Below are 10,188 nucleotides of genomic sequence, written 5' to 3'. Positions count from 1 at the left end.
ACGAACGAACGCCAGAGCCACAACTCATCTGCCGTCACGCACTCCCATGTCTCTATGCTACCCCGCTCTGACTGTTTGACCCTCAGCAAAACACATAATATATCACCACCTACCTTCTTCAATGTTCCTTCTTATCATCCCCATTCAAACCTTTACAACAAACTATTCTCTCTTCTAAAATCTTCTCCAAATTTGTAATTCCAACATGAGCTGGTGGTGGGCTGGAGCCATTGGTGCTGCCAAGGTAAATCCCCTTCTGAATCTATATTTCACATCTATTACAATAAAACATCTCCAACTAAAGTGGATGTAATACAGAATTAATATAGACTCATACTTGTTGTTTATAGTGTAGTAGATCCAACTTTGAGCCACCTTTTACAGAAAAAACTTGAAGAGGATGATGCACCGCCAAAGTACCAAAGCGTTGCTCTAATCATGGGAGTAACCGGCATCGTGGGCAACAGCCTCGCCGAGATTCTCCCTCTGGCCGACACCCCTGGCGGTCCTTGGAAGGTCTACGGCGTTGCTCGCCGCCCTAGACCGTCATGGAACACCGATCACCCTATTGAATACATCCAATGTGACATATCAAACCAAGAAGATGCCCAATCAAAACTATCCGTTCTAACGGATGTTACCCATGTTTTTTATGTTACTTGGGCTAATAGATCCACTGAGTTGGAGAACTGTGAAATTAATGGGAAAATGTTTAAGAATGCTCTTAATGTTGTTGTCCCTAGTTGTCCTAATTTGCGACATATTTGTTTGCAAACGGGTCGAAAACATTATTTGGGTCCGTTTGAATTGTATGGAAAAGTAGCCCATGATTCTCCGTTTCATGAGGATTTACCGAGATTAAATGCACCTAATTTTTACTATACTCTTGAGGATATTTTGTTTAAGGAGGTAGAGAAGAAGGAAGGATTGACGTGGTCGGTTCATAGGCCTGGAAAGATATTTGGGTTTTCACCGTATAGTTTGATGAATATTGTTGGTACGCTTTGTGTTTACGCGGCTATATGTAAACATGAAGGGTTGCCGTTGAGGTTTCCGGGTGTTAAGGAAGCGTGGGATGGGTATTCGGATTGCTCTGATGCGGATTTGATTGCTGAACATCAGATATGGGCTGCTGTTGATCCGTATGCTAAGAATGAGGCGTTTAATGTGAGCAACGGGGATGTTTTTAAGTGGAAGCATTTTTGGAAGGTTTTGGCTGAGCAATTTGGAATGGAGGCCGCGGAGTTTGATGAAAACGAGAAGAGACGCAATTTGGTAGAGATGATGAAAGATAAAGGCGCTGTTTGGGATGAGATTGTGAAGGAGAATGGATTGGTGCCGATTAAATTGGAGGAGGTTGGTGTTTGGTGGTTTGTTGATGATATTCTTGGTGGTGATTGTCGTTTGGATACTATGAACAAGAGCAAGGAGCATGGTTTCTTGGGATTCCGGAACTCACAAAAAGCATTCATTTCCTGGATTGATAAGGTGAAAGCATACAAAGTTGTTCCTTAGTTTGATATGTGTTTGTGGTTTTTACTGTGTGATAAAATGTTTGAGTTTGATTCCTATCTATTTATGTTTAATAAAAAGTAATAATAGCTTTCACATGGTGGGATTATACTGGGCTTGTTGTTGTTGTTGTTTATGTTGTAATAAAAAGTAATAATAGCTGAAACGATGTACTTTTGGCTTCTTTTGCTCTTCTGCTGTAATTATCCATTTGGCTTCTGTTGTTTTCTTGTTTCATCTTTTTGTACATGTTGCTTGCATTGATGACTGGAAAGTGCTCATGATTTTGATGAGATCTGTTTAGTATCTTCTTTTTTTTTTTTTTTTTTTATGACAAGGGAACCTGCAGTCGCTATCCTTTTGGTGCGCACAGGGTAAACCCGCTCCTGTGCAATAGCCCGCAAACTACACCGGAGAGATAACTCGCACTAGGCAAGCCCCGTGCGACAAGCTCGACCTAGAAGGCAAATCCCCTGCTGTCGTTGGCAGAGGGTTTCGAACCTGAGACCTCTATTTCATGCTCAACCAACTGAACCATCCTTGCGGGTGAGATCTGTTTAGTATCTTTATGATGAAGAAGTTAAACACCTTGTTGTGCCACCACTTTTACATAGTTGTCGCAAGTGAGGAATGTGCGAGTGTCTATCCTTTAGCGCTATCAGCACTTTAAGGGTGCACTGGATTTATAGATGGATATCTTCATTGCAAGGGAGAGTAGAAGATAATGAAAGTGCCTTGTTTGCTTTGGATAATTCCACCTTTGAATGTGAATCGCTAAATCTAGAAGGCCTCTTAGATGGTGATGCGTTTGCAGTGAAAGTTGAATCCTATGTAGAATTCATCTTTATAAATCTGAGTGAATACCAGAACAAGAATAGTTGTTTTAATATAATTGGTTTAGAAGTTCAGCAGTATGTACATCATTAAGGGGATCAGGTACACCGATAAGAGTACATAGTTAGAGTACACTATACCAGTGCAGTGCAAATTGGATCTCAGCTATCTGGATCTGATTTGGTAAACTATAGTTGCAAAATTCAAGAAGAATGTGTTCCTAATAAAGTGAAGCAGTTCCCAGATCTAAATCCTTATCGTGTAGAATTTCAATTTGATTTCTCAAATGGTCACTGAACTAATAGTTAACGAGTTAGTAGTAGATCTAGCCATTACTATAAAGGCTATTGGACATCAATGGTATCGGAGTGCGCCTCTTCACGAGGGTGATTAAAGTGCAACGAAATGCCTTAAAGTTGAATATGGTTCGGGAAGCATTTGGCTTATCGGTAATCTCCCATTCCCGCCGTTGAGAGATTTTAATCTTAGGTCTGAGGTATGGGTCGAATCATGATAAAGAAGGTTTGGTGGTTGTATAATTCCCAAGCGGAAAGTCGTATACTTTTGTTGTAGATGGAGTGATCAAGCGGCCCTTCTAGCGCCAACATACATCCAATAGCAGCAACTTCTTGGGAGTAGGGGCATCAAAGCTTGCCCAACCTAGTAAAAGGGCTTGGGGATAGAGGGTTTTCCGGGGGAGAGAAAGTTTTCAGGTTGGATTTTTTTAGATCAAATAGTACTAGTTGGGGTAGATAGAGGTGGTGAAATCTTGCATCGATCTTCAATGCTAACAAAAGAAATTCAATTCTACGACTAGGATTGACAATAATGTTGGATATTTATTCTTTAATTTTGCATAATTGGTCTAAAAAGTGAAAATACATAACTTAATTTTTTTTTTGTCATGTAACTAATACTTATTACCCGTTCTTATTTTAGCATGATTTAGTATTTTTAGATTATATATGGTTATTTTTTTTATGACTTATTAATTAGAAATATTTATTTTAACCAATTTTATTATCTTTTTTGTCGAATATTTTAATACAATGTCATTACTCATCTCACATTTTGTGTTATTTTCTTAAGAAACACCTTATTATATAGTTGTATCTTACTAGGACTAAAGAAATATTTGAAATAAAAGTTATATGTTTTGTATGAAAACTTTTCCGGGAAAAAACTCTAAAAACCCGAGAAAATCGAATTATCTGAGAAAACCCGAGGTTGAAAAACTTAAATTTTATTGATTTGGTTTGGTGTATAAATTTAAAAACCCAACAAAATTAGTTTGGTTTGGTATTTAAAAAATTCGAATCAACCCGATCCATGCACACACCTACAAGTGACATTCGATATACAGAAAGAAAAGTAAATTTGAGGAAGGTAACATGGAAGGTGTGCAAACTTTCTACATAGCGCACATCAAAGAACATCTCACGAGAACAAATAACTAAAGAGTAGAAGAGAGTTGATAATGAGCTAAATTTTTAGAGCGATAGATAAATACGACATAAATAATTAAATGAGACTTCTCAGGGTGAATCCGTATTACTTGATTCCCATGCGGATACTGAACGCCGTTTGCGGATACTGAACACCGTTTGAGAGAAAAAAATAATGATCGTCTAAAACTGATAAATCCTGGTATTTATAATGGTGAACAGTCACTAATTATAAGCAAAATCATTTGAAAGTTTGAGACCGTTAGACATACTTCGTACTCTAATCCTAAACCAGTGGCCTTCATGTCAATTAAAGAAAGCCTTCATGTCAAGTAAAGAAAGTCTTTGTACCCTTGGAATCACCGAGCAATATTGAAGCAATACAGTGGTTAAATATGTCATTGCTTTTGAATGGTATTCTTTAAATTTCAGTGTTACTTGTTTATTTCGTTCTTTTACCTACCATTCCCAAATCTTAAAACCAGATAATTTCATTAATAAATATTATCAAATTCGAATGAGTAGATAATTAGATGATATATTTTATTGGAGATAAGGGCAATATTGTAAATATTAACTATTATATTCTAACTATATAGAAGCACGGGTGGATCGTCGTCCGTGCCCCCCACAAAAAAGAAAAAGAAAAAAAAGGGTGTGCCCCATATTAAACACCAAGCAATTTTTAAAAAAAGAAAGTAAACCTATCATTTCCACTCATATTAACAAAATAAAGAAATATAAAAAAAAAAGGTGGATCCCATATTAAAAAAATAAATAATGTAAAAAAAAAAAGTGCACCCCATATTAAAAAATCAAACAATATTCATGTAATTTCTAAAGTATCTCATTAAGTCAATAATGATGGATTTATTGTCACATGCGTATCAACACATTTGTGGGAGCAAATGAAATTATTGTACAGCAAAAAATATGAATCCCCTATTATTGCTTTTCTTTAAAAGGTTAAGTAGCCAAACCATACATTTTTTTTATTATATTAGCCTAAAATCTAATCTAGATATTGAACTGTTGTATTTGCTATTTCACCATGTCATTTATTTGTTATGTTTACTAAAATAAATATATTTATATTTTAAAATAAGATAGAATTTAATTATTTTTTTATTTTTATTCTTACTCTAATAAATGTGAAAAGAGGTTAATGTCGTAAAAGAAAAAATAATATCAAATGGAGATCAAATAATGAATAAGGTAAATTAGTCAAATTATAATTCTAATTGACGTTTCCTTAAAAAACCATGCAAAAAACAACATGACTAGTAAAATGAGCTAAATCGAGAATATTTACCAAAAATTAAAAAATAGTAATCCTTCGTTTAAATAGAAAATCAAATTTCTGCTTTGTTTCGTTTTAAACATGTAAAATTAATTTAACAATTTGAATCAGAATCATCCAAATCAAAATTTGAAAAAAAACAATAAGTACTTTACACCTTTAAATTAATCGAATTAAAACTGAAAGTATCAACTGATGCTTAAATATTGCTATTGTTTTATCTCAAAGAGAGAAAATAGTTTCTTTTTAAACAAGTCTTCTCTTTTAAAAAATATTAATAAATATTTGTAGACTTTGTATTCATAGCAAACACTAATATAATAAAGTTTTGGATACGGAGCACAAACTACAATGTTATATAAATCGTGTTTATCAAACTTTTACGTTGTTTCGTTTTAAACATGTAATATTAATTTAACAATTTGAATTAGAATTATCCAAATCAAAATTTGATAAAAAATAAGAAGTATTTTACACCTTTAAATTAATCGAATTAAAATTGAAAGTATCAACTGATGCTTAAATATTGCTATTGTTTTATCTCAAAGAGAGGAAAATAGTTTTCTTTTAAACAAATTTTCTCTTTTAAAAAGTATTAATAAATTTTTGCAGGCTTTGTATTTGTAGCAAACACTAATATAATAAAAGTTTAGATACGGAGCACAAACTACAATCTTATATTAATCGTGTTTTGAACATAGTATATATATATACAGTGTAAAGTAATAATGTAAAAAAACAAAAGTGCATCCCATATTAAAAAATCAAACAGTATTCGTGTAATTTCCAAAGTATCCCATTAAGTCAATAATGATGGATTCATTGTCACATGCGTATCAACTCATTAGTGAGAGCAAATGAAATTATTGTACAACACAAAATATGGACTCCATATTATTGTTTTTCTTCAAAAGGTTAAGTAGCTAAATCATACAATTTTCTTTCTTTTTTTATATTAGCCTGAGATCTAATCTAGATATTGAACTGTTGTATTTGCTATTCCGCCATGTCATTTATTTGTTATGTTAACTAAAATTAATATACTCAAATATTTATATTTTAAAATAAGATAGAATTTAATTACTTTTTAATTTTTATTCTTACTCTAATAAATGTGAAAAGAGATTAATGTCGCAAAAGAAAAAATAATATCAAATGAAGATCAAATAATGAATAAGGTAAATTAGTCAAATTATAATTTTAATTGACGTTTCCTTAAAAAACCATGCAAAAGACAACATGACAAGTAAAATGAGCTAAACCAAGAATATTTACCAAAAATTAAAAAATAGTATTTCTTCGGTTAAATAGAAAATCAAATTTCTACTTAATTTAATAATTTGAATTAGAATTATCCAAATCAAAATTTGATAAAAAATAATAAGTATTTTACACCTTTAAATTAATCGAATTAAAATTTAAAGTATCAACTGATGCTTAAACATTGCTATTATTTTATCTCAAAGAGAGAAAAATAGTTTCCTTTTAAACAAGTCTTTTCTTTTAAAAAGTATTAATAAATTTTTGCCGACTTTGTATTCATAGCAAACACTAATATAATAAAGTTTTAGATACGGAGTACAAACTAAAATGTTATATTAATCGTGTTTTGAGCATAATATATATATGCATAAAAATAGTACAAACTTATGTATGTTTATTAGCAATATAAAATATATATATTATCACTATCCTAACACAATTACATATATATAAATACATTATAATTTAAAATGTTGGGCCCGTGCGCAGCATGGGCATACGCCGTCTAGTGAAGGAAATAAGAGTACGATTTTCATAGTATATGGGTGTTCAGTATTTAATTTAGTAATATAGGGAGCGTATCCACAACTGAGTGATATTATATGAGTGTTTAACGCAATTTATCCTTTTTTTTCTATATAAAATAATTACACATGTCATTATTTAATTCATTCACTGGCGTTTGCATCTAGATCAACTGTAGAGCCTTCCAGAGCTAGATGATCATGAGCCACAATTCTAACCATCAGAGATTTTTTTTTTTTTAAAAATTATTTTTATTACATAGGGGTAGGAGAAGCGGAAATGGAAAGGAGATTACAATGTGGGGATTCGAACCCTTACCAACAAGATGAAAGTTCAGGTAGTCAACCACCTGAGTTACTAGATCCCTACCCATCAGAGATGTCTATTTGGTGACTTGAAAATTTAAAATGGTCAATCAACTATTCGTGGCAATTAACTTAAAACTATTAAACCATGTTCAGCTGGTAGAAGAAGAGGTTTAACAATCGCATTAAATTTCGCACAATCACAAACATTTTTGTTGCTTATTTTTGGAGTCCGGAGTCTAAATGGCATTAAAATGCCCACAATAAATCAAATGGGATTGTCCTTTCCACGATATACCAAAAGGGGTATATCGTGGATGGGGCAACGTTATATCCCAATTTTTTTTCATCATGTCAGACACCATTAAAAAAAATTGTAAAACGTGGACCAGCCAACGTTTTACAAAATATATGTTTTGTGAATCGTTGGGCTGTCCACAACATTCACATTGAAACCCCAAAACTTCAGCCCTAATTTTTCATCTTCCTCCGCCTCCTCCACCATTGCCTTCCAGCTTACATCAGAAGTTTTCTCCAAAAATCTTGTCCTTCTCCTTCATTTATTTTCTTTTTAAACCCTGCATTGCAGTCTAATTTTTGGAGCAATTTCCTCATCAAAAACCTTTTGTTGCTATCTAAATTAAGGTATTTTTTCTAACTCATATAATATTGTGTATTTATGGTAGATGTAGGATATCTGTTTATCTTAAATATCTTGATTGTATGTATTCTTTAATTTTTTGTTTGTGTTATTTTTATCTGAACTTTAGACATGATTGTTAGAAGCATTGTTATATAAAAGGCCTGATTTGTTAAGTAGCACTTTTGAAGAAATTTGTTCTTATGTTACTGTTATTTTCGTGGGTTGTTATATAAAAGGTCTGATTTGTTAAGTTTTTCATTATACCTTTAATGTGATATTTATATAGCTAGAAAAGTGAAACTTAATTGATGCCTTACTGGATCAGAAAAAAGGATACTTAAAATGTCATGATAATGCATTATTAGATGGGACCTAAGTCTAAGTGGGTGGACAATTATTTTCTCTATATTTTTATAGGTACTAATGTGGTCCACTATAAGTGGTTTCTAAATAAAGTGTATGGAAGTCGGCTTTATTCTAGCCGGTGCATATTTGTTCTGCTAAAATTGGAATAACAAACTTTTTTATTTTTTATTTTTATATTAAGTTACTCCAAATATCTTGATCTGGACTTCAATTATTTTATTTTTAGGTATGGAGCTTCCACGGGTACCCCTACATCCGGGGCCAGAAGTGTATGATGTGCTAATACTCCAGGAGAAGCATCGATACAGGGTGTGTGGGATGGGATCTTGAGAGGACCGAGAGGATGACAAATTCCACGCCGCGCGGATACCGAATTTTGGAAGCACGTGAGGCGTCATCCTTTTCATCCTCGCATCCTTGACTACTTTGTCCTGTGTGGATTGAGGGGAGTAGTAGAGGTAGGATGTGTATCATATGATTGGGCAGTCATCACTGCACTTATAGAGAGATCGCATCCTGAGACGCACACCTTTCATCTGCGTACGAGTGAGGCGACTATCACATTACAAGATATTGAGCTCATGTTTGGCATGGTTGTAGATGCAAACACGTTGAATCAAGTTAATTCTAGAAATATAGACATTGTGGAGTGGCAACAGTTGATCTACGAGCTTACTGGTTGGGCACCCGGTCAGGATTGTTTTAACAGTGTTAGTAGGTTGGAAGTAAATAAATTAGTTGAATATATGAGAGGCTTAAATGTCATTATATACCAGACCCCAGAAATTGATGTGCAAAAGAGGGTTAGGTTGTACTTGCTATGGCTCTATGGCGGCACGATATTTCCGGATAAGTCGGGTGACTTATTTAATTTAGACTATTTGCTTGACATGCGTGACCTTAACGCAATGAGTACACAAGCTTGGGGAGCGACTGCATTGTCATATTTGTATACTTGTCTGTGTCGCGCTTCGATGAAAAAGGCCAAGGATGTGTGTGCATTAATTTCCTTATTGCAGGTACGTGACCTTTAAAATTATATGATTTTATTTGGTTGTCGTATCTGATAGTTATAAGCTTTCTATTTTTTTTCTAATATAGGTTTAGGCTTGGGAGCGAATTATATCGATGCAGCCACCACCCAGGGCTCTTCAGCCACACACGACTCTTGTACGAAAGTGGACTCATCGTAAAGCCCACGAAAATGAGGCACGTGATGTGCTAGCCATATGTAGGGATGTATTGGACAACCTAACAGATGGTCAGGTATTTTATCATAATTATGGTTGTTATTGACGTTTTGATATAATAGTTACACTTATGTGTAATTTGTTTATTTTATTATCATGTAATTTTATGTTCTTTCTATCGTAGTTTGTGTGGCAGCCTTATTCAGAGGCCATCATTAATGGACTTCATGAGTGGTGTCTGCGTGATCCGTGGAATCTATCATGTGTGGCACATGGTATACCGCATTCTCAGAAAATTTGGTAGGAAGCAACATATTCCGGGACCATGTGTTGAGATTGACCCTTTTCATTACATACGCTATAAAAGAGGAGGATCAACAAAATTTTATGCAAACGGACTATCTATAGGCTAATCGTCGACAAAGGTTAATTCTCGTCGAGTATCAAACTGAAGACCCACAGGCACTATCAGAGTACTTTTGTTTGTATCGACATCACTCGCGCACTTTCATAGAAAATCCTGCGCATAATGTGGATAGAGGATACCAACACATGGCAGGCAGGCATGAGGCACTGGTACGTACATTACATTGCATTAGATGTTTAATGCCTTTATATGTGTCTTAGACCACTGTCAAATCTTATAATTTAATTTTTTTAGGCTTTAAGACATCACGAATCGTACAGGTTGGCTTACGAGACTATCCAAGATCCAACTATGTCTAATGAAATGAAGGAATTAGCAGAGAAGTTTAGCCACATTAATACAGAGTCTATGGCTGCTGCTTTCTGGGCACGATGTTGA

The 10,188-nt window shown here is 34.0% G+C and overlaps 2 protein-coding genes across 4 annotated transcripts; both read left to right on the top strand.

Annotated features, from left to right (window-relative positions):
• On the top strand, positions 1-1,696 carry LOC132606490 ((S)-8-oxocitronellyl enol synthase ISY1-like). Of its 3 annotated transcripts, none has more exons than XM_060320020.1 (2): positions 1-244; positions 356-1,696. In XM_060320020.1, exon 2 carries the CDS (start codon positions 439-441, stop codon positions 1,513-1,515), a length of 1,077 nt encoding a protein of 358 aa, XP_060176003.1. In that variant the 5' UTR covers positions 1-244; positions 356-438; the 3' UTR covers positions 1,516-1,696. The 3 variants fall into 3 exon arrangements, with proteins under 3 accessions (XP_060176003.1, XP_060176002.1, XP_060176001.1); XM_060320019.1 differs by having other exon boundaries at positions 351-1,696; XM_060320018.1 differs by having other exon boundaries at positions 2-244; positions 385-1,696.
• A 7,087-nt stretch (positions 1,697-8,783) lies between these two features.
• Positions 8,784-10,188, top strand: LOC132608058 (protein MAIN-LIKE 2-like). Its single transcript, XM_060322133.1, has 3 exons — positions 8,784-9,212; positions 9,301-9,432; positions 10,045-10,188. Exons 1-3 carry the CDS (start codon positions 8,784-8,786, stop codon positions 10,186-10,188), a joined length of 705 nt encoding a protein of 234 aa, XP_060178116.1.

This window comes from Lycium barbarum, chromosome 8 (genome assembly GCF_019175385.1).
Source record: "Lycium barbarum isolate Lr01 chromosome 8, ASM1917538v2, whole genome shotgun sequence".
NCBI classification, from domain to species: domain Eukaryota; kingdom Viridiplantae; phylum Streptophyta; class Magnoliopsida; order Solanales; family Solanaceae; genus Lycium; species Lycium barbarum.
The sequence above is the reverse complement of the archived record's forward strand: the minus strand, read 5'-3'. Positions and strand labels throughout refer to the sequence as shown.

Excerpts from the sequence above, each read along its gene's own strand:
- LOC132606490 (XM_060320018.1), top strand. The coding sequence starts at position 206 with ATGAGCTGGTGGTGGGCTGGAGCCATTGGTGCTGCCAAG. Across the intron at positions 245-384 it reads GAGCCATTGGTGCTGCCAAG|AAAAAACTTGAAGAGGATGA; the intron begins GTAAATCCCCTT and ends CACCTTTTACAG.
- LOC132608058 (XM_060322133.1), top strand. The coding sequence starts at position 8,784 with ATGGTTGTAGATGCAAACACGTTGAATCAAGTTAATTCTAGAAATATA. Across the intron at positions 9,213-9,300 it reads CATTAATTTCCTTATTGCAG|GCTTGGGAGCGAATTATATC; the intron begins GTACGTGACCTT and ends ATATAGGTTTAG. Across the intron at positions 9,433-10,044 it reads TGCTAGCCATATGTAGGGAT|GCTTTAAGACATCACGAATC; the intron begins GTATTGGACAAC and ends TAATTTTTTTAG.